General features: G+C 38.5%; 1 protein-coding gene across 2 annotated transcripts in view; it reads left to right on the forward strand.

The window, feature by feature from the left end:
• LOC306866126 (RNA-binding protein Musashi homolog 2-like) overlaps positions 1-25471 on the forward strand; it is a 154465-nt gene continuing 128994 nt past the window's right edge. For both annotated transcript variants that reach the window (XM_079411153.1, XM_079411152.1), the window contains exons 1-5: positions 1-191; positions 431-471; positions 990-1071; positions 2477-2561; positions 7917-7958. In XM_079411153.1, coding sequence (XP_079267279.1) covers positions 130-191; positions 431-471; positions 990-1071; positions 2477-2561; positions 7917-7958 — 312 coding nt within the window. In that variant the 5' untranslated portion in view covers positions 1-129. The remainder of the gene's footprint in view (positions 192-430; positions 472-989; positions 1072-2476; positions 2562-7916; positions 7959-25471) is intronic.

Here is a 25471-nt window from a genome sequence, read left to right on the forward strand (position 1 = left end):
GGGTGGGAGCCGCGCGCAGATCCCACGTGTGACGCTAAAGCTCTCGGTTCGGTGATATTCATTGAGCTGGGGCTGCAGTGCCCGTGTGTGTGTGTATGCGTGTGTTTGGAGTTGGTTGGGCTTTGAGCTATGGAAGCGGACGCGAGTCAAGTCACCTCTGGAAGTCCGAATGATTCGCAACACGACCCGGGGTAAGAAGACAGTTCGAGTCTGTGTGCTTGGAGTTTGATTCTGTTTTCAGCGCGAGCGAACGAGCGTGTGTCCTTTCTCGCGCAGTTCTGTTGATGTTTTGATTGACAGGTCATGTCTAACGGCTCATTTCAGCCGGTTCATAGCTCAAGCTGTTCGTAGGTCGCTCTTTATGAGGTATTTTCTCGGAAATGGCCGTTTTGGCATCTGGAGTCACTTATACCATGTTTTCTCCTTACAGTAAAATGTTTATCGGTGGCCTCAGCTGGCAAACCTCACCAGGTAAGGCGAATTTCTTCTGTTTTGGAGTTGTTTTGCTTTATATTTATCCTTGGCATGCATCGAGAGCCGTGGTGTTTGTATGTGTGTCATTGCGCACAAGGTTATTGTGATTTCCAGTCATCTGACACTAAGGCCCGGTTTCACAGACAGGGTTTAGTTTAAGCCAGGACTAGGCCATAGTTCAATTAGGATTTTAAAGTAATTTTTATAGACATGCCTTAGAAAAACCATTACTGGTGTGCATCTTGAGACGAAACAAGGGCGCTGACATATTTCAAGATCAATCAGTACAAGTTTCTTTCAGTTAAAACAGCTCAGACTTAGTTTAGTCTGGGACTAGGTTTAAGCCTAGTCTGTGAAACCGGGGGAAAAAGCGAGCGACGAGACAAAACTTGAACGCTCTCATTATAATCAACGAACCTTCGTTTATTATAACGGCAGCGTGCAGGCTTATGCGCGTCGCTCACTTGTACTGTAGACACGGTGTAACCCTCTTTTGTCCTTGTGTTTGTGTTCAGACAGCCTTAGAGACTATTTCAGTAAATTCGGGGAGATCAGAGAATGTATGGTGATGCGCGACCCCACAACCAAACGCTCCAGGTAAACACACCTGCTCTCTCTATGTTCTGTCTTTATTCTTCTGTATTACATTTGCGTTAAGGGCAGATCAAGAGTAACACGATAGGAAGCTGATTGACATTGAGTTAAGGAGGACTGTGCTGCAAGAGAGCCGTTCCCTTTGAGAGATTTCTAAATTATATTACGAAGGACAAAGAGTTGTTGCTTATATGTATATATCTATATCTATATGTGCATGTGCATACATTATATTATAGGTGTGTCTTTTGTGTTTTCTACGTAATTGACAGTTCCCTACATGACCCTAATAAGACCACAAACCACATAATCCACTTGTTATATCTTGAAATGTGAAATAAGACACCACATGAGAGAAAGTATGTTTCATAGCAAATGCTGATTTTTCTGAGCCAATTGAATGGTCAGTCCTTGAGTTATTTAGAAGTCGCAATCAAAAATCTCACTATTGAAAATGTATAATTCTGACATTGATAAAATATTTATTGTCTATATTCTTGGTATTTTTTTTTTTTTTTTTTTTTTTTTTTAGCAATATTCTGTATTCGGAAAGATGGAGTATTTGTAGTGCTGGAGTGGCATTTAAAAGAGTAGTAGAACAACAGTGCTGTAGAAAAACAAAAATGAATAAAAAGTGTTTGTAACTATTAAAAAAGAATGCCCTGGCTATGTATAATCTATAAATATAATACAATTTTCTTCTTGTGAACATTCTATTCTAGAACTGCTATTGTTCCTTTTAAACTAGGCTAAGAATCTCTTGAATCTCAAATAAAAATAGAATTAATTGTGCTCAAAACACTGTTCATGAACTCTACCCACTTGGACTGTGAAAAAATGACAGGCACGAGGGGCTATAGGGCCTAAAAATGAGAGAAGTCTGGTATCTCGGTTATGGTTGAGTGCGTACTGAACAATTTCTGAAACTTAATTTTGTCAGTTCATGACAAATATGAATATTTAAATTATGATAGGATATTTAATCTTCATTATAATATATAGTAATAATCTTTGAATTTAGGTATTGGTGGGCTGTATAAATATCTGATGCGCTATAAATGACTGACCAGACCTGCCAATATTTCTGCACAGTGTTTATTATATTTTGTACATGTGCACTTTACGTGTTTCATGTGTTTGTACAATGCATGTATATTATATATCTGTACTTTATTAAAGGGCGTAAGAACAATTTGATAAGTGTAGCAGTGGCACACAAAAACATTGAAGTTGTGATTATCTCTCAACAAGTGGAAATTTCTAGAAGTGTCATAATGATTGCAACACCCCTGCCTTCTGAGTTTATCAGCAAATATACAAGAGCGCTTTGTATGCTGTCACAATTTTTCTGCCTCTTCTGTGAAGTTATCTCCTGACCTTCAGTGTGTTTTGTGTTTTTGTTACACAGAGGGTTTGGCTTCATCACATTTGCAGATGTTTCCAGTGTAGATAAAGTCTTAGCGCAACCACACCACGAATTAGACTCCAAGACGGTATGTATCACTTCATAACGTTCGGTTTCTGTAACTGAGAATAGAGCGTGTGCATTGAAACAGATGTCATTCAGATGAAGTTCTTTCCCACAGAGTTTTTCATTTCCTTTCTCATCTCTGTTTATTTCCTGCCTCTTTATTAAAAAGTTTGTTTCTTTTGTCAGCTTGAGTGGACTGAGAGTTTTACGTACTTACATGTCAGGCTTAACAATATGGATGGCTTAGGGCCATTGTGAAAGAAATCTGAACCGCCACTTGCCATATAGGGCCAGAACTGCATTGTAAATCTTATGATATGTTGATCTTGTACATGTTTTAGTTTATGTGACTTATTAGTGTTGCTTGGATGTGATGAAACAGTAATATGTTAGACTGTATGCTACTGCATACATATTTTTTATAGAGCCATGATTTAATGTAGCTATCATCATTATTATTGTTATTATTATTATTATGGGAAGCCAAGTCACCTTTATTTATATAGCGCTTTTAACAATACAGATTGTGTCAAAGCACTTAACAGTATCAAATTGGAGGATAGACTGTCAGTAATGTATAATAATAAGATTAAACACTCAATTTTCAGTTAAAGGCATTTCATTATTGAATTCAGAGATGTCATTGTCTAGCTCAGTTTAGTTAAATAGCATCTGTGAAATCAAATTGACGATAATCACTAGAAATTAAGTGTCCCCAACTGAGCAACATGTAGTTTTTCATTTTTCATTTAAAAAAAAAAAACTATTATATTTATAGGCGGGTGCTGTAAATGTTGCCAACCAGGGCAGTAAAACATCTGAACAACTGGCCCATCCTTATTTTTTAACAGAACGCTGTGTGTTAAAACTGGCATCTGTGTAGATGGGTTTTTAGACTGACATTCATTCAAGGACTCTGAGCTGAAATGTGTCCTTTCTTTGTTTATCTGGGAAATGACTCGAAGATAATCATTGTAAACACATTCTGAACTGAAGGGACACCTGGATTTCCCCTGTCTTTCCTTTCACAGTCAACTGAGACTCGTGGACATGCACTTCCCATTCACATGGATATGACATTTCCCTTTGCATGTCTTCATATAATAATAAACTTACATTCCTCTATAGCTTAAATTAAAAACTCAGTTCACTCAGCTCAGTTCCTGTATTCTGTCCAGTTGTGTACAGATTCCAAATCAAACTATGAAGATACTGTAAAAAAAAAAGTGTTGAAAATGTGAACATTTATAATAGAAATATGTAGTTACATCAGTCAGTGTGCTGGTATTCTGAAAATGACACTTCTCTGCTGTGCGTTGATTTCTTTAGTGTGTAGAAACCCCCCCCCCCCCCCCCCCCCCCCCCCCAAAAAAATACTTAAATGTCAGACAAACTACGCCGAACACCTGGAGCGACTACACCACACGCTGCCTTCATTCTCCAAGTCTTCTGTGCTCCAGAAACACTCGCGTGTCTGACGCTGCCTGTAAATCTGACGGTAATGAATAATTACGACTGGCAGTGAGGTTTCAGGGCTGTGCTGTGTTTCGCTTGTATTCAGCTGAAATCAGATTTCGGTGAGCTTTTTATCGCAGTGGGGGGTTGTTATCTCGTCTCCTGCAATCAGTGCTGAGTTTTGTACAGTGTACGAGAACAGTAAACACTTTGAGTGATGTCTTTTTGAAGAGAAAGTTTTGGTGGAGGATTCATCTACCAGGCGTATTTAAAAAAAAAAAAAAAAAAAAAAAAAAAAGGCTCTGTTTTTAGTGAGCTGTCTACCTATATGGCATTTTTAAGAACTTTATAGGAACAGACACATCCATAGTGTTGTTCAGAATACAGTGAGTTTAGATGTAAGCTGCTTCAGGGGTTTCTTCACACCTGGTATTAAAATCTGTTTCAGAAAACTATTCAAACATGATATAAATATGTCTCATGCATCTCCTGTGATCAGATTTTGAAGATTGGGTCAAACAAAATGCAGATGTCTACAGACATTGTAATCTCCCCGTAAACTAATAGTCAAGCCTCATGTGAACAGAAACTGTTTTGTGCAAGTATATGTATATGTTTATCTTTTCCAAATCTTCATGTTTGTATGGTTACTTTAAGCATGGACCACTTCACAAATGTATTGTGGTCGTTTCTGACTTCCAACAAAAGTGGTTTGAGTAATCCAGTTGCAAAATGCTTTGAGTCTCTTTTCGTATTTAGCGCTGACCACTTGCGATTGGATCAGCCAAAAAGGATGTTAATACCAGATGTAAACGAGGCCTCTATCTGAAAGCAATAAAAGCCCACTAACACATTAAACTGTTACTGCTGAGATGGGAGAAGCTTAGTAATTGCTTCATCTGGAAATACACAGGACTTTATTTACACAATGTGTGCTTGAGTCTAAATTACACATTGGCTTAATAACTGCTGTCTGCTGTTTGATTTAGATTATCACTAGGTTTAAAGTTTTTTTTATTTTTATTTTGACTGAATCGCTGGGACTGTAGTGGTTTTGCTTTCGTTTTGAGTGATCCAGCCGTAGGGGTAGTAAAAATATTTTGTACTATTAGGTAGGGCTGTATACCTTGGAGAACCTGGCGATACGATACATACCTCGATACACAGGTCACGATTCGATACGTACCTCGATACAGAGCTGTCTCGATACGATTTGATACAATGTGACACGATTCAATAAAAATACATGGGCCAGAGCCAATTAGTTAATGCTGAACACATTTACTCAACAAACAGAACTCTGCATTTTTCTTCAATTTAATGAAGACAAAAGTGCATTATAACAAAGTGCATTTTGCTTAAATATTTGCAACTTTAAGTGCTCTGATTAATTGTACACAAATTGTATTAATCTGGAAATTACCACAAGTCAACATTTAACTTTCCAAGGGTACAGTCTGAGCTCACACAAGCACAAAATCTTCTTCTTATTATTCTTAACTTCTTATTAAATCTTCTTATAATTCTTTTTTGTGACACCATGTACTGCCATAACATATTTCACTATGAAATCACTTAAAGGTGCCATAGAATGCATTGATACAGTATTTTAAATTGTTCTCTGATATCTACACAGAAGGTATGTGGCTTAGGTAAGGGCAAAAAATCTCCAGAAACGATTTTACATGTCCATTTACAACCCTAGGATTTCTCCCTAGAATGAAACGGTCTGTTATTGGCTTATTTGGCAGGGTCATGAATAATAATGAGCTCTGCTCTGATTGGCTGTTTCACAGTACGGTTCATCAGCAAGAAGGAAGCACAGGGAGGAAAATATATATTTAAATACTTTCTCTCGCAGTTATATCGTCGGGTAATTATACTGTATATAAAACGCGGGCATCAGGGAGCCGTTATTAATATGCGAGGCATTGAAACTGCTTTTGAACGATCCATCGATCGCGTTATAGTTCACTTTCAAGAGACGCGATCACACAAACTATGTTTACATTATGGAGCAACAGTACTTACCACACATTTCACAAGATCAGATGCTTGTCAGTGGTGCTCAGGATCTGTAAGTCATTCGCCATCATCCTCATCTCTCCTTACTGAGAGTGAAATCTTATGTACTGTCACAGGCTACCGCTAGCAAGGAGCTAACCATGTCCCTTTAGTGGCTCGCGTTATTTGCTTTCTGTGCCTTTCTGAATACAGACACCAACCCATCCCTGCACTTCACACCCACTGCACGGCCTGGAACATAACATTTATTTTGTTATTTTCGCTGTTGTCCGCGCTTGTTTATTTACAATACCTGCAGAGCTTCTGATGGTTCGGCCGGCTTAGAACAAGGGCGGGTTTATGCAAATGTTGGGGGCGTAGTGATCCCGACTGTTGCGTCACAGTCGGTGTTATGTTCTGATTCGCCTGTTTTTCAGTGGTCTTTTTTAATCACGAGATTTACATATGAAGGAGGAATCTATGGTGTTTGAGGCTCACTGTATGTCATTTCCATGTACAGAACTGTTATTATTTAAATATGCCAGGGTAAAGACAGTTTTTCATTCTATGGCACCTTTAAATGCTACATCTTGCTTTAACATTTTCCATGAGTTTTTTTGAAACTAATGGCTGGGCGGAGTATCGATACTAAGGGCTAGAATATCGATACTGTATCTTTTTTTATTATATCGGTATGTATCTAAGAATCGATATTTTGAGCACACCCCTACTATTAGGCCTAATTAGTGATTATCTTTTAAGGTCCCAACCCCATGGATGTAGCTTATTGGTTTAATTGGAGATCTGCTCAGTCCGCTGTTACTGGACCATTTGCAAATGCATAAACTCAAAAACCTACATCAGATTGATCTGGAGCCTTTATTTACAGACCCAGCATTCACACAAACTCTCAATTTAACCGTGCATTCATCAGAATGGGATGTTTGCTCTCAGGCTGTATGGAAAAAGACTCCTAATTTCTACTAATTTGAAATTCAAAGCGTAATATTGTTTCTGCTCACACAGGCTTGTTTCTATGGAGTAATTGAGGTTGAATTGGTTAAGCCTCAGGCTAATTGCTAAAACGAATCGCTACATGAAATTCATCACAGAGAAGGTTTTCATACCCAGGTGTTACAAAATCCATCTCTCTAATTGACCTGATTTGGGGAGATAACAATCACAGCTCAGTCAAACGGAATTATGGGAGTAAAAAGGTTTAGTTCATTGGACACCAGTGTGTCATTTGAGAGAATAATTACCCTGTGCACAGCACATTGAATTGATATATCTGTATTTAAAATGGCCAACATATAGATGACACACACATACAGAGAAGGCAAAAAAATTACTTAAAGATTCTATCCGGAATTAATCATTCAGTGTGTGTGGATTTTATTTAGAAAGGCAGTGTCTGTAATGATACACACTTATATGCTGCAGAGCCCTCAGGCAAACGTTCAAATCTACACTAGGAGTTTTGCTATAATCTAAAGCCTTTGCCTTGCTGAACATGGACAAGTAATTTCCTGCAAGAGCCCAGTTTCAATCTGTTTATGTTTTTCCTCTTGACTCCTCCTGTATGAGATTGTTTGAAACTCCTCTTTATAAGAATCTGTATTAAGGCTGAAGCAAGACTGTGACATTGGAGCATGAAATAGTTTCTCTGATAATTCCTTCTGTCTGCACATCTTCACTAGATGGAACACAAACTGAAATTAACAAGATGACAAGCCAAAGAGTTAATGTCATCATTCCAGTATGACCCATCCGTGCTCGTAATTCAGAAGCTTGATGGTGTTGATGATTTCTTGAAGTATGAAAAACTGTATGGTGATGAATTTGGGCCTGGATAACTGCATTCATATGTGACTTTTATCCTCATAATTCTCTCTCTTCTTTCTTTGTTTGTGCACAGATTGATCCTAAGGTCGCCTTTCCTCGACGCGCTCAACCCAAGGTCAGAATTTTCAAACTTTTTTTGCTTAAAGGGGTCATTGGATGCCCATTTTACACAAGTTGATATGATTCTTTGGGGTCTTAATGAAAAGTCTATAACATACTTTGGTTAGAATTTCTCAATGGTAGTGTAAAAAACACCTTTTTTACCCTGTCAAAATCAGCTCTGTTTTCAGCGAGCTGTTTTCTAGTCCATGTCGCTTTAAATGCTAATGAGCTCTGCTGACCCCGCCCCTCTCTTCTGTGGAGTGACGAGCAGACTGTAAACTTCAGCTGCGAAACTGGCTAACTAGCACATTATTAGGAAAGGAGATTTGCAAAGATTCATAAAAACCCTTATACTTCTGTAGATGAAGCTGGATCACAAATGATTCATGCGAACATAGACACATTTATGCAGATCAGGGATCGGCGCATTCCCTTAAAAATGAAAGTAACGCTAATGCTCTGCGTCTCCAGTGGCTCAGATGTCAGGAGTAAATGACGACTGCTATATTCATTAGTACATCCAACAACTAAACACTTCAATCGCTTAATCGGAGACATTCTTGTCTTCCCCTGAACCGGAGTGGACACAAAGGCGGACAGCTCTCAGCTCACTCAGGGCGGGTCTAAGGTGAGACGGCTCTGTTAAACAACTATTGTGGGAGCGGTCTGTGCAGAACTACTTCATTCTGACAGGAATCTTAGAACAGCCTGATTTGAGAGAGGGGATTTTAAAACAGGGATTTAAAAAAAGAACACTGTGTGTATTTCTATCATTATAGGATGGATGTGTACACACACTTCCAACACACATTTATGTTTAAACAACTTGTAAAGTGAATTTTGCATCCGATGACCCCTTTTAAGCATTCTCATATTTGTATTTTTTTTATAATGTTGTAGCCCTTGAGGTGCAGACCTGTGCATCAAAGTGGGAGATACCAATGATTTGGTCAGGCAGTGATGCGTGTGTCCATCTGAAGTGATTTGCAGGGATTTGTGGGTAGTGCTCTCGATTAGGTGTCAGTGTGTCCATCTCTTTTGTGCTAATGCTGTTCTTCCTCTTTACTCTTTAAATTGGTCTGAAGCTCAGAGTGTCCGCCCAAGTGCTGTCCACTCTCGCAGGTTCTTTCTTTTTTGTCCCATGACAAAAACGATCAATAATGGATTTTTTTTGCTTGGTTTTGAGTGCCTCACAGATGAGTTTTTGTTTTTTTTCTTTTCTTTGCTGAACGGCTCAGGTTTCAGACAGGAGGAAAGTGCTCAGATCCAGGGCATGTCTTCGAAGTCTGTTGGCATGTATTTCCAAAATTTCCAGACAGTTCTTTCCCCTTCTTTATTTGCCAGTTTTGGTCTCTTAACCTTTTATCTTGCAACATGAAGAATGACTCAGATGTTTCCCCCCCCTCCTCAGGTCCCTGGATTCCTGTTAAAACAAAGAAAATCCATTTTGCTCCAAGGCAGCACTGTTATTTTTTTTTGGACCCCCCCTAAACAATATGAACTCCCTGGCAGACAGCAGGTTATGAGAACTGAATTGTCAATTTCAGGGAGACACGGACAGGTTTCTCCCTCTTGTATCTTAGCATCATGTCTGCTGTGTCTTTTTTCTTAAACCACAAAGATAGATAAAGAATAATGTACTGCTGTTGTTTTTTCTTAAGCAAACGTAAGGCTGAGTGCATGAGTACAGAAATAAATGTATTTATATTAGTGTGAATCAGAGAATGTGGATTTTAAGGTATCTTAAGGCAATAGGATTAAGACAGATCTATTGGCATTGCATTGGCTTTTTTTTTGTACATGTAAAATTGATTTTAGTCTGCAAGCAGCTGGTTAATCGTTCTTGTCACACATCTTGCCTGCACTTCGCCTGAACGGTAGTGCTCATGTTTATTTCTCAGTGTGAGGTCTGTGTCTGCTCGAGAGTGAGACTTTTTTTAACATGATTGCAGGTCTCCTGTTGTTTATGGACTCTTTATAGCTGTCCTGTGTTATTGCAATTTGAAGTTTGTGAGGTTTATATTGAAGTTAAGGGAAATGTTATCATCTGCACTGTGTTTGGAATGAAAGATCTGGATAGGTGTGGTGACTTCAATGAGAACTTTAAGCAATGAAATTCTTGTATGTGGCTGTAATATCCCTTGTGACATCATCAGTGATGTCATTTACACTTGCAGATGAGTTTATTATTTTTTTTTATTTTTTTTTTTTCAAGCTGTTGTGTCTGAGAATGCCATACATAACATGGCTATCCTTCTCCTGCAGATTTTAGCGTCTCAGACACAAGCTTGTCTTTGGTAGCCAAAGTGACCGTTGTCTCCCGAGATTTTTCCCAGCCAACATTTGTTGCTGCCGTTGTGCCACACTGTGATATCACAACAGATCATGGCGTGTCCTGGCATGATTTTAATTGCCATTGGGACTGTGGCCTCTTGTGTCATTAAAAGAGCTTTGGAAGCTTATGAAATGACAGCTAGTCACGAGTCTCTTCAAAAGAGTTGACCAGCGTGATTAACGGTTTCCTGTGTACCTCATTAGCATGTGCTCACCGTGAACCGCCACTCAGCTTTAAGTTGTCCTTGATTACTAGAACTCAATTTGTGAGATACAAATTGATGTCTTGTATGGCTAAATTGTTCCATTTCAGGGTAATTCTTGACTTTATCAAGTTTTAAGGTTTTTAACATTAAAAAAGCATATAATCAGTACCTGAGATTATCATAGTTTGTAAATTCTTAGAAATGGAAGCTGTTTCTAAAACAGAATCCCATGTACTCATCGCATATGTCACAGCAGGTAGGGCTGTGACTGTCGCCATGACAACCATGTCACCACGATATTCGGTTGCCAACATGGCTGTCTACTGCCACTGGCAATAGTGCACGTGACGTCACACACTCTATAACAAGCATAATATGAAGTTTTGCATACAAGTGTAATAACAGTAACACAGTAACCTTGATGATCAAGAGACTCAAAGTCAAAAAAGACTCAAAAACAAGGTCAATTATTTATCAGGTTTATAATACAGCCCTAACATAATATATTATCAAAACAAACTATTTAAACTGATAGAATAGAATAGAATAGAATACAAACTGAAGCAAAACTTAAGCTGAGATCTGTAAGTTAAATATATATAAAAAATGTGAACATATGAATTGTTCTATAGCTGTCTAAACATCGTTATGAAGTACAGTTTGTATAATACACTTGTGTGTGACTGTACGTGTCTTTGTTACCGTTCTTTGCCCATCCTCCGCTATTTCCAGCACTTAATCAAGCCACTCTTCTTTAATACATGAGGACGTTTTATTTCACGTCATTGCATTTGCGTTGTCTCTCGTACCGCAACCATTGAAGTATTCAGTTTCTACAGCGACTCATTTGGTGCATATCGTTCTCTTTCTATCAAACCGGTTCTAACTCTGTTGTGACATCAGCTCTATAGCGGTTTGCCCGAGCATTGCTATTATTTCCCTTTTACTGCGGCATTCAATCAAATGGCTTCCCAACTAATTTTTGTGTGCGCGAGGCACATTATTTCTTCTGCGCGGTCACGTGCGCGCTCTGCTTAGAGGGAACACTGCGTGGGAGCCCTGTATTTAAGGTAGCCCGTCAGGCAGGGCAGTGATACATTTTGGTAGCCTGACTGGAAAACACAAGCCCCGGGACGTCGGGCTAGCCATTTTGCGAGCCCTGCAATACCGATAACGATATATTTCCTTTTGTTTGGAAACAACACCAAGTCTCTCCTGTGCAGACATTAATTTTGGTTAGTTTTTAACAAGAACTTATTTGTTAGAATTAAATAAACGATAATGGTTTTTTGAGGGTACATTGAAGCTTTGAGAATAAATATAAATAAACTATATATTAATCGCTGCATTTTTTTCCCCCCAGAAAGATGCTGTTAAACCTAACATTTTGTTTTAAGTTTTAACATTTGTAGATGGTCTAAAGCAGAGGTGTGTGTATATATATATATATATATATATATATATATATATATATATATATATGTGTATATAAACAGCCCTAACAGCAGGTTACGAAAAACACACAGATTAACTTGTAGAAGAATTTTTATCGCATGTTGCAGTGTGTCTATGACATGGTGTAAGAAGTTGTTCAGAAACTTTCCAGTCTTCCTGTTTTTGTTTTTTTCCCCCCTCTTTATAACTGCCATGGTTTTCTGCCATTAAAGTCACTGGGAAATGACTGCTGACCTCTTCTATGTCTTTCATCTGTGCTTGTTCTCTTTCTCTTTGAGTCATTTTTGGTTCGATCTGTCTCAAAATGGGACTCCTGCAGCTGCACTTGTGTGTGCGTGATGTTACAGTTTCTCAAGTGAAACTCTCAGTTCTGTTTCCATCTAAAAAAGGCAGAAAATACCCTTAAGTGTAAACACAGCCCTCCAGCAGTGCATGTGTCTGGCTTGTGTGGGTTTTAGTTAAGAAAAGAAATGCACTTTAAAAATGGCTCCGCAAAGCAGACAGGATGCCCATCGACTTTTCACAGAAAACAAGAAACAATCCGATATCTGGCAAAGGCAGCCAGGATCATCGAGAGGGAAAAGTCAATCAATCAGTGCTGAGTTGATGGGATCACGGTATCTGGACACCTCACTCTCACCTCATGGCAAAAAAGATTGTAACTGCTGCAAACAAGTGATGTGGGGAGGGTGTAGTATGTTCTGATGTGAAATGTCCTATGAAATAGGAATCATAGATTGTATAGGAGAACATCAGTGTAGTGGATGAGCTCAGTTGGAGCCGTGGTCGAGTGGTTAGCTCTCTGACACAAGGGCCTGTGGTGCAAGTTTGAGTGCATCATTTCCTGATTCCTTCCCATTGTTCCCTGTCCCATTTCTGCCAATAAAAGCGGTAAAGGGTCAGAAACAAAAATGGGTTTCACCCCAAAATGTACATTTTTAATCACCCTTATTTCATTCTAAACTTGTATGACTGACTTTCTTTCTGTGACACACAAAATATATTAGAACACCGTGTTTTTATTTTGTGTATACAAGTAAAGTCAGTAGGGTCCAATATTGTTTTGAAATAGACACTGAAAATAAACTTTTTTTTTTATTTCTTTAAACTCAGCAGACTGACCAGCCAATCGCTACCCGCAGTGATTCTCAAATTGTGACTATTCACCTGCTGTTTGGTTGTAGTTTGTGGGTGCACCTGTTATGGATTTCAGGTAACACTTGGCTTGACACGGTTTAGGGTCTCTGCTGCTTAAAACTATTCATACAGTGCACACACAGAGAACATGGTCTCTGCTAATCAGGCTGATAAGGCTCCGGTCTCCAGTCACAGTGAATCTGGTCTCCAGACTCACTGTGCTGATGAATCCTGCTCAGCCCAGAACACAATCTGCAGCCATAGAATTCTACAGAAAATTCAGCAGAATTCAAACCTGACTCTCACACATCCCCTGCCTACAATTTCTTTTCTTCCAGGGCGCAACCTTTCTCTTAGTAAAACAGATAGAAAAGAAAAAAAAGATTAGGGATGCTCAGATCGATCGGCCTGAGATCAGTATCGGCTGATCATCACATTTTATGACTCTATCGGTACTCATACATTTGGCCGATCTCACGAACCGATCGCAATTTGATGACGTCAACGCATGAGGACGTATATATGCGTGGGATGCTGCAAGTCATCGCCGGTGTGGAAATGCTATGACGTTTCGAGCTAATTTGTGTATGTTTTGCATGATGATATGATGAATGGATGGTTTATTTTTAACAGCAGATTCGGTGACCTTAGAGCTGATCTGCGCATCACTGCACGTCTGCGGAGTGCAGGCTTTACACTCCATCCATGGGCACTAGAGCTGATCGTGGCCACTCTATGAACATTTATTTATAAAACAAAATATCATCTTTGGCCATGTTAGCCCACTCAATAGCATTAAAAGAGGCTTTATTCCTTTTAACTTTATCTGGAATGTCACCGTTTCTGTCACTACAACTTCCCGATCAGGCCAACACACACACACAAATGAAATCGTCTGCCTAATGAAAAAATTTATTTAATAAAAAAAAAAGTTAATATTGCATTTAAGATTTATTTTGTCCACCCGTGACCCACGCCCAAATAATCAGAATGCATTTTTTTTTATTACCCGACCCGTGGATTATCTGCAGCGCCAGTGGATATAGCCGTGATCAAACTACTCAGTTTTGTTCTTTCAGTAGTTTAAATGTTTCAATTTCTTTTTTCCTCTTGAGTATTATATTGGACCGTATTAAACCTTACATCAGATTTCTCCATATTGGAGTTTAATTGTTTCTATTTATTTTGTCCTCTATCTAACATTGGACAATCAAAACGTTCTCATCTTGAGCAGAAAAGAAAGATAACGGTTTAAATCCCAACCTAGCCATCTAACAACAATTATATATGTTCTTAACCTACAGATTAATAATGCTAAATGTAGATCAGAAATGTCTTGTTACATCTGGCTTGAGTATTGGTTATAGATAGAAAGAAAAATAATTATTTGAATGAATGATGCATTTTTATATATATAGCGCATTTATTGTGTATTGCCATACACCCAAAGCGCTTTACAATCATGTGGGGGTCTCTCCTCAACCACCACCAGTGTGCAGCATCCACTTGGATGATGCGACGGCAGCCACAGTACAACGGCGCCAGTATGCTCACCACACACCAGCTACAGGTGGAGAGGAGAGTGTGATAGAGCCAATCAAGTGGATGGGGATTACTAGGATTATTATTATTTGCAGCATTGTTTTTTTTTCCTGCTGTATTTTAGTGAAAGTAATCTATAATTTTGCCTCTCACCGTGTTTCTGTTGTTGTTAAAATAACCACGCCTGAACTTGACGCTGGCGCGCGTCCAGAGAGCGCGAAAGCGCACGGAGCTGAAAGGGCTTGAATAAAGCGTGTTTGGCTTTAGATAAAAATACGAGGATATAGGGCTGAAAGATATTTACCATAAATGACCCTGAGCACTTATGTGATCCGCTCTGCTGTTTTGATGTGCTGCTCACTTAAAATGGTGCTGCTGTTATGGCTCGTGGTCCGGATGGATGCCAGGGTGAGGATGCGGTCCGCGTTTTGAAAATCAGTTATACAAGTATTAAGGGTAAAAGACTCTATTTGCTTTTAAAATATTCACAAGTCCTTTTCCTCGAGTCGAGTAAAGTCTGGAGTCATTTCAGGTCAAGTAAAGTCTGAAGGCTATATGCGACTCCAGTCCGAGCCCATCTCTGCCTTGGGTTGCATCAGACACATTTTGTTTGCATTTATTTTTGTCTTACATTAAGTATCGTGATATACATAACGTTATGCATAAACACCATTTTAAAGGAATATTAAAATGTTCACTGTATAAAGAATTATTTTTGTGATTTATATAACATTATTACATGTTATATAAAGCTTGAAGCATCAGAATCTGCATCGATATCGGCCGATCACCATGACAAGAAATCGGTACTCCGTATCGGCTGCAAAAATCCTGATCGGAGCATCCCTACTAAATGTCTAAATGAGAATGAAGGTTGAAGTTGGCATGAAATGAAATTTCATTCTGTGGATTTCCATCCATGGATTTTGCATCCAGAAATCATCCATTATAATTTCTTTATTTTTTTTGTTTGACTTAAGTAAAATATCATAACTCGGTCTTCCGGTACTCTTTCTTTCTTTCTTTCTTTCTTTCTTTCTTTCTTTCTTTCTTTCTTTCTTTCTTTCTTTCTTTCTTTCTTTCTTTCTTTCTTTCTTTCTTACTTAGAGCCAACTTTTAGCTTTTAAACTAAAACTAACCATATTTGAAATGCCTTTAATATCCATAGGTAATTTATTCCATAAAAGTGCCCCAGAATATCTAAAAGACCTACGACCCTACATAGTTTTAAAACGACATAATGTAATATCCATAAGACTTTGCCTAGTTTTATAACAATGTTGCTCATTTACCCTAGAAAAAAGTACATTAAAATATGAAGGAGCTCTATTATTGATAATCTTATGTACCATTTTTAATTTAATATATTCCAGTTTACTTTCTACTGTATAGGTAACCAATCAAGACGCTTAAAATGGGAAACCTCCACATGTTTAAAACGACTAAATCTTGAAACTAACCTTATCAATTATTATAAGGTTATTATATTATAACCTTATCGATTTTTGTAACTTATCCAACCAACCACGAGACAAATCAGACATCCAAGAAATACATGCATATTCAAAATGATATGACACTAAACATGATGCAAGTAATTTCATAATCTGTTTATCAAGAAAACTAACATGTCTGGCAAGAAATTTTGTTCTAGCATTAACCTTACCCAGGACTTTCATAGCCATACTTACACCACTTAAATCATTGTCAAGGATACATCCAAGATAATTAGCAGAAGCTCTATTTGATATTAAACAGTCCCCCACCTTAACAGACAACTTGGATACCTTTTATTCAATTTTTTTTAGACCTAAATAAAATAGATTCCGTTTTACCTAAATGCAACATCAGTTTGTTTTCAGAGAGCCAGTCTTTTACCTTACAAAGCTCCTTACCTAAATTCACTTGTATCCTACCAACATCCTTATCTGAAATTAATAAAGCAGAATCATCAGCATATAAAAACAAGTTACAATTACAAACTGCATGTCATTTATGTATAAAAGAAACAAAAGAGGGCCTAAAACACTTCCCTGAGGGACTCCATTTTTAACCAAAGTTTCCTCAGAAGGAACACCATCAATTTCTACCCTCTCCCAGTTAAATAAGAATTCAAACAGGCTATCACTTTACTTTGAAAAACCCATGACACAACTTTTTTCAAAGTATTGAATGATTAACTGTGTCAAACGCTTTCTTGAGGTCTAAAGGACCATACCACACATTTTACCTTCATCTATCTGCCTCCTTATAAAATCTGTTAAATAAAGTAAAGCAGTATCAGTCGAATAAGATTTCCTAAAACCTGACTGAAAATCATAAATTTAACTACTTAAATACTCATACATCTGTTTATACACAATTCTTTAGAAAAATACGAAAACATTTTTTCATAATTTTTTTCATAATTTCCTTTGGTCAGAGGAAGCTTATCAAATTAAGCAATTAATGAAAAGAATGAATTAAATTTATTAGCAACTTTATTTTGATCAAATTCTATCTTGCCATCAATATCTATACCTACCTTTGATACAGAAAATTGACAAGAGTTCTCCAATCAGTTAGTCTGTTTAAACTTCCTTACAATTAACTGCAAACTCACATTTAGATCTGCCTCCACCCAAGTAATAACCAGTGGAGAGAACCAAGTCCAATCCTACAATTTGTTTTTTTTTTCTTCTCGATAATCCATTGCACTCAGATATAAGTCAGAATATGGAGGAAAAGATGTGTAGCTACTTCCATTACATCGCAACTTTAAAAGCATTTTGAAATATCTTAATGATATGCTTTTTATAATCATTACTTGTAACCTTTATTGCAGTAAAAATTTTACCAACATTTAATTACATTTAACTATTTGCAATAATTAAAAAAAAAATACCTACTGTACAACAGACAGTAGCCTAAAACTCTTAAGGCCAAAATGATAATTGCTATTTAGATGAATATAGTTTTTTCAGTTATACTTAGGCTAAAAAGATCATGTTAAATAAAGATATAAAATAAATAAAGGTGACATGTTCTCTGCTACCAAGAATACTGGCAGTGTCAATGTTAATCCATATTTACTTTAAATTCATTCAGAACTGTGCTATTTACAGTCATTTCAGGAAATGGTAAAAAAAAGTGCACAGATTCCACGTGGGTGAAGTCATTAATTAATTGATTAGCAATGCATGGAAGAAGTTTGTCATACCTTCACTATCATAAGATGCATATATGAGACAATACAGTGTTGAAATGTACATTCTGCTTTAAAAAGATGAAAATGGGTGTGATGAATCTAGACAAGATAAAAGTGAAGGACTGTTGACTTTTTACTCTCATTCATGCATATAACACTACTGCAGTGCCATCCCACTCTGAACTGGGCAAAATTATAGTTGTGTCCTCCTGCCAGACCAACATTTGCATGCAATGAAAAATCAGCAAACCAGAGGCAGAGATTATTTGCTTGTGTGGTTACAGGGTTACTGTATGGTAACTCTCATTTTCTTCTCTCTTTCTCTTTCTGAGTCTCTTGTTTTTATTCCAGTAGTCATCTCCTCCTCCTCTGCTGTGGGCCTTTTCATCTGGTGTGTGTGTGTGTGTGTGTGTGTGCGTGTGTCAGTGTGTTGTGCTATTTTAGTGGAGATGTATTTTGGAACTGTCTGAACGTGACTCATTATGTACATGGCTCTGTCTGTCTTTCTCGTTGTGAAGTGTTTGTGTTTGTATTAGCTCTTCTGATGCAGTCATCTTAAAGGGGATCGTTCACCCAAAAATAAATTCAAAGTTATCATTTGTTCAAAATTTGTTTCCAGACTGTAGGACTTTCCTGCTATTACAGCAAACAGAAGAAGATATTTTGAAGACTTTTCTCAAAATAGCTTCTTTTTTGTTCCTTAGAAGAAAGTAAATCATACAGGTTTGGAACCAAGATGAGGGTGAGTAAATCATGACATAATTTACAATCTTGGGTGAACTGTCTCTTTAATGCTTGCACAGGAACTGCAGTCTTCACACAGGAAGGGCTCATCTTGGAGCTTATTTCATAGGACTGACTGTTGGTGTTCGATGGTCCACTCAGACTGAATATATGTGCTCAAAGACACTTTTCAGAAGTCATTGTGCTCTGTCTAAGAGGCAGCCTCGTGCAGAGTGCTGGTCTAGAGCTTTAATATCACTGGGAAAGACTTTGGCTTGTGGTTTGAGATGTTTGAGAAACCCCAGTATGCCCTCAACACCACATGGAAAGAGGAAGCGCCTCCAAACAGAGTTTTAGAGCAATTACACCCTGATCAATAGAGAGAGAGCAGCAATAACAGGACATTTCCACAACAGCAGGAGGGCACACAGAGAGAGGCTGATATCCGGCTGCTGGATTTGGGTTTATTAGTTGGAGACGGGGGGGTTTAAGCCAAGATTTTGTCCAGTACACAGCTGCTCGATCAGCCCAGATCAAGGTGATGGACCATGGGACTGAACAAACAACTGGAGAGTCTCTCTCTCTCTCTCTCTCTCTCTCTCTTTTTATGCTTTTGTTCTCTGCTCACTGTAGACTTATTTCTTTTTTGAGGGGATTTCTGTTATTCAGTGGCTTTTCTTTGTGCTGTGAGAGACAGGAATAGATCGCAGGCTGCTCTGGGCAGAGCCACAGGGTGATTGTCTTTGACAAGTTCCCTGTCAAATCAAAAGAAAAGTAATTTCTGTGTTCCCATATCCTATCGTGGCTTTAAGATTCATGGAGGCCTGTTGAGAAGGACAAGTTTTACCCATTCAGCTCAAGTTCTGGTTTCACTTTATACCATTTCATTTTTGTTTGAGCGAATGATGCTGTATTTCTGTGAAGTCTGCTTTCACATGAAGGACAGGCACTCTCATATGCATAAATAAGTGCCGTTCACATTGACTAGACCTTTATGCTGAAAAGCACCACCTGCTGTGAAATCTCATTGGTCCTGTCATATTGCTTTTCTTAACTGTATTTTAAACATCATTTGTGTTCGGATTTGTGGATTGCCGCATTGTGCATAATTGTCACTTTCACTGTGAAAAAACAAAAGTAGAAAATATTTGTTAAATGTCTATTGCAGTATGTGATTTTTGTCATTCTCTCTATATATAAAAAATTAAGTTTCAAGTCTGGATTCAGTAAAACATTCACAAGTCATGTCCATGTATTCAGGCTTCATTTGAAACTTTTTGTTCCTTCCTGTTCGGTACATGCTGTTAAAATCTCCCTGTCTTCAAACAAAAGACAGGATTCAGTTTTCTCCTGTCTTGCAGAAGAGCTGTCTTAATTAAATCAGTTGGTCTAACGGATTAATTAGTCTGGCAGGACGTTTGCTCATTTGGTCCTGGGAGAATTGGAGAACTATGGCTGAGTGATCGATGTGGAATCAGGTCGTCTCCAGCCCTCTGTAAACTCAAGGCTGATTTGCTCATATATTTTCTCTGTGTGTGTTTAACAGGTTTAGGCTGCAAATCAATGCAAATCTCTGAACTGTCATTTTTTTCTGCTTTCTGCCACTGTAGCTAGTTTAGTTGCGTTCAGCGTTTCAATTCAGATTTAACCAGTAATCCTTGTCAATATTGCTTGATTATAGTGTGGCGGTTTTGTTGACTAATGTTTATGTTCTTGTTTTGTTGTGTCCAACCACTTGCATACATTGTAGCCACTTGAGATTCAGCATTACAGTGATCTTTATGATGGCTAATAGCTTAAAACAAAGTTGTTGTTTTTTTCTTAGAACAATTGCTGACACAATACAGATAAAAGATGTTGTTAATCTTCTACATAAATTAAGGAACACTGTTGGTGTGACGACTCACTGTGGACTGCAGCTGTGAACCTCAGGTGAACAAATCTTCTGAATGAGCTACCAACAGCTCCTCTCCCTATGAGCAGACAGAGATGAGGAGCTTCATGGAGCGAGACAGTATGACAGAAAGAGCCCAGCCGAGGTCTGTGTTTCAGCGATGAGGAGAGCTGCCGATCAGAGGGATTATTTAGTTGCAGGAAATTGCTGTGTCATCAGGTAAATGTATTCTTGGGTTTGCACATGTACAGAAGGTCCTGCAGCTTGTGGGTTTGCCTTTCAGGACAGGGATTCATTTGTTCTTCAAAGCGCTGAGGTTGATCTATAGCTCATGGTATGCGCACATGATTAAACATGCTGTCGGAAAAGGCAAATGTCAGCTGCACAGTTAAGATGGAGATAACTATTAGTATTCCCTGCTTGTAGTTTCACAGAGTCAGAGTATGGATGAGCAGCATGATTTGGTTCATACTGAAGCTTATTCTGGCCAAGAACTCCCCACTTAAGCCCGGTACACACCGAGCTAACTTCAAAGGACTAGTGGCGACGAAAGCCGACGGTGTTGTCACCGGCAGCGTCGGACAAAAAAGCTGCACGTGAACACAACGCACAGACTTCAGCTGACTGCAAACTGAACACGTGTGTTCTGTGCCTGCGTGAGAGGAGTTAGCTGTCTGTATCAGCAGCTATCAATAGAAAATATTCGTTATTCAAACAGAGAAGCTGAAACAAAGTTATACGAGATAAACGTAGATACACGAAACGTAAACGAAGCAGCGCTTGCAACTCATGTTTTTATGAAAACATTCGCATATTGGAATGCTTGGGCAAGATCATGTCACATCAAAAAACTGCTTTTTGTCTATGAAAAAAGACAAAATTTGCCTAAATGCCTTCATTTAGGCATGCCCGTTTTCATCACTTTTGCTTTAAATCTGAACGGACTCTTTCGCTAAACTGAACATCCAATCAGAGTTCTCTCTCTCACTGATGGCCCGCGACGGCCCGATGCTGATTCAACATGTTGAATCGGGCAAACTACCACCGACGTGAGCCCAAGGAGAGCCGACGAGTGGAACATGCCAAACAAACTAGCCTGACGGACGTTCACCGACGGGCCGACCGTCGGCTTGGTGTGTACCATGCTTTAGAAAAGACTGCTCTTTTTTTTTATAAGTGGTTTCATAAGAAAATGATATTGTGAATCTTACCGATTACTGTCATTTGTCACATGATCCTTCAGAAATCATTCTAATTTGCTGATTTGGTGCTCAAAGTATAAATCCTATTAATGTTAAAAACAGTATGAATGCTTTTATGTAGACTGTTTTTTTTTTTTTTTTTTAATATAGAACGTTAAAAGAACTTTGAAATGGAAAAGTTTTGTAGCATTATCAAAATATTTATTGTCCTATAATACAAGGTTACATTTAAATGAGTTTCAGTGAGGCTGAGACTACTCTGCATAGAATCAGGACACACCTTTTTTATAGGAAGAGTTGGCTTGTTTGTTGATTGATTTGACTCTTTTCCTGAGTCTTACTCTTTTTCCTGAGTAATCGCATGTAACAATGGACAGAATAGCATTGAAAAGGAGCTATAAAATCCAGGCAGGGGAGATCTCTGATTCATGTGTGTGCATGAGCTGTTTGTTTGCTGCTGTTTGGGCCGGATGTGAGACTGCAGCCCGCTGTAAGGGGATCTATTGATTCTGCTGCCCAGTTCAGTGATGGTCATGTTCAGGGCTGTGTGTGTGTGTGTTTTGAATTGATTCTGGATGCCGTTGCTATTTGTTTTATGTGCTCTGTGTAAATGTGTGTGTGTGCGCTTTGTCTATGTATATGCTGGCAGCATCTTTTTTGCAGTTCAGACAGTTTCTGTCCGTCTCCATCTCTGTACAGTATGTCTCTGAGAGTCAGAGTCAGCAAAGCTTTCTTGGCATGATTAAAATTTACAATATTGATAAAGCATTTAACATGCTTATAATGCAAAAATGGAATATAGATGGGCATTCATAGTTCAGTTAGGGATGCCATTGTTTTTATAGCATTTCTTAGTGCAAACATCCATTGCACTGGACAGAAGTGATGCCCAGAGTCACACAGATACTGAGTTTCATGCATTTCCTGTATGTGAAAGGATGTAATCGTAGTTAACTCAGCCCTAATAGACAATAGGTTAAGTAAGCAAAAGAAAGGGGGGAAAAAATGAACTGTTTTAAAGTAGTATCTCAGATTATACAATGCTGATATCAGTCTTTTGTGGATGGTCTCTCTCTCTCTTTTTTTTTAATCTGGTGTGAAACTTTGCAGGTGCTGAGACATCACTTTAAGATAAGCTAGCGTTACGCTTCTTTCTGGGGCCATCAAACGTACGATTCTGTTTTTGTGCTCAGTGGAAATCAGGACAGTTTTGTTAGTAGTCAAGTCTACATCTGCACTTGTCAGCTGGGTTTGTGTGGTTGTGGTGAGGCATCTGCACAAGTAATTACACCAGCACAACATCAACTATAGTGGAGAGAGAGCGCTTCGTCTCCATCTTTCTGTGTCTTCCACAGCTAAAACTCTTGAGATATTAGCACTTTTTAAACAAGCACAGCAGTAAATGGGATGAAGTGTGTGTGTGTGTCTGACAGAGAGTCTCTGTCGTTTCAGTGTTTGGGTGCCATTTTTTTTCTCATTTTCAGATTCATTTCTGTCGTTTTTCACGGTTTTTGATATTTTGTGTTTTTCCGTCTCTGTTGGAAGACAGAATCAGCCGTTGTGTTGTGCCTCCTCCTGTGTGATTGAGTTTTCACTTACTATTTTTTTTTTCTTTCTTTTGTCTGTCTCTCTCTCTCTTTCTGTCACAGTCTGTCTCTGCCTGTCAGTCCAACCTTCAACTCCACACTCGTTCATATCTTCCTCTCTCTTTCTCTCTGTCTCAGGGGTTAATCATGGTGGAGATGCCACCACCATCCTGATAAACACTTGTGGAAATATTAATTAGAAATGCTTCCTTTGCCACTGTCTGACTCTCAAATTTAAAGCTTTCCTTCCATTTTCTTTCACTCTGACTATGTTTTGAATAGCATACACTACTCTGCTATTTTTTGTAGTGTGCACTATGCAGACACTATGCAGATGATGCAAATACAGTATACACTACTATTCATATGTTTGAGGTCATTAAGATTTCATTAAATTGATCAAAAGTGACAGTAAAAACTTTTCCATTGTTACAAAAAATGCCCTGAAAAAAGTTTGTCATTTTTACACAAAAACATAAAACAAGCTGTTTTTTTTTTTTTTTTTTTTATTGATTAGGCATATTATAGAAATGATTGTTGTGCACCAAATCAGCATATTAGAAAGATTTAAACTAGTGACAACTAGAGTACTAGTTTTTACTGTATTTTTGATCAAATAAAGGCTGCCTTGGTAAGCATAATTGGCTTCTTAAAAAAAAATTCTTACCGACCCCAAACTTTAGAATTTCCTTTCCATTTGCAGCATTTTAGATTACATTATGCAAGTAACATCATCTAGAATTGGTAACATTCTTCTTGATTAATTTTTAAGACACCCTTAAACATTTTTGGCTCAGAAATGCTGCACTACCGGACAGAATTAAACAACAATAGTGAGGTCATATGACAACAGTGTGGCAAACTACATTTATCTTTTCATATTCCATACTAGTTCTCACACCTTTTAAAAAAAAAGTAATATGCTAAGGTTCCATTCTAAATGTAGCCTAACTTCTTCCTCACTATTTGTCATTAAACAGTGGAATAAACTATGAAGACAATTTGCACAAAAAAGAGAAAAATAGAACCAGTGTTCACTCTTTCTGATTAGAATCCATGAGCCTCACCTCAGGATTACAGAAAAGCAACAATTAAAATCTTAATGTCATCAAATGATTTAATGAATTACTGCTCAAACCTGCCAATTATATATAAAAACACAGATAATTACTCTGGGAAATCTGTCGGACCGCTATTTGTGTAATCAGGGACAGTTGAAGGTCATTGTTTAATTTGATGCGCTCAGTTTAATTGGTAGTATTGCTTTTGTTTGGTTCCACCCAAGGCACTGACTTTAGTGCTTTGATTTTGCATGTTTCCACGAACACAGACTGCTATATTTGCCTTCAATAATTTAAGGCTGCGTGCTGTCTTTCGGTGACCTGAGAAGGCAGTCAGTCTGTATTTTAATAGTGTTGTCTCATTGCACAGTGGATCAGGGATCTAATGTTCTTTTAACAAGTTCTTTTGTCATTGAGAAGCTCGACCAGAACGGAACCACTAATTCAAAGCAGCCTAGAGTCAGAGAGCCCATGGCTGATGGAGATGCTGGAACTGCCGGGGCTGAAACACAGATGTGTCTGTCTCTCACAAACACGCTCCCACATGTGTACAGAGGCATGACCCAATATCTTGCAATAAAGCAGCCAGACTCCCTGCTGCACTCTTCTGTGTTCACTCGCTTTATCTCTCTATTCAGCCGTAATACACAGTGTAGGACAATGCTTCTAGCTGTCTCACCCCCTCTCTCTCTTGCCATCGGTCCTGTCGCTCGATCTTGCTCTCAGCACTGTCTCTCTGCTGCCCTCAGTCCTGCCGCCGTGTCCATTACTGATTCTCTCATCTCAGTTCTGTTTCTTTGTCTACCGATCCCAACACTGGCTTTCTCTCTTCTTTCCACAGTCCTGTCGGTCTCTCTGTCCTGACTCCAGTCTGTTTCTCTTCAGCGCTCTTTTTCACCCATGTATGTTCAATTTTAGTGTTGTTTGTATCACCGAAGCATTTGCAAGCATAACCGTGTACAATAGGAAATTGTCTCTCTTTCCTGATCTCAGTCTTCTCATTGTCTCTCTTTTTCTTGAATTCAGTCCTGTCTCTCTCTCTCTCCTGTCCTTCAGCACACTCTCTCTCCCTCTTTATTTCAGAGCTGTCTCTCTCTCTCTCTCCTGCTCTCAGCACTGTCTCTCTCCCTTGAGCCTTGACAGTTCCCTAACACAACAAGAACAACAAACCGAAGCAGTTTTACTGAGGTTTGCCAGCT

This window comes from Barbus barbus (assembly GCF_936440315.1).
Source record: "Barbus barbus genome assembly, chromosome: 47".
NCBI classification, from domain to species: Eukaryota; Metazoa; Chordata; class Actinopteri; order Cypriniformes; family Cyprinidae; genus Barbus; species Barbus barbus.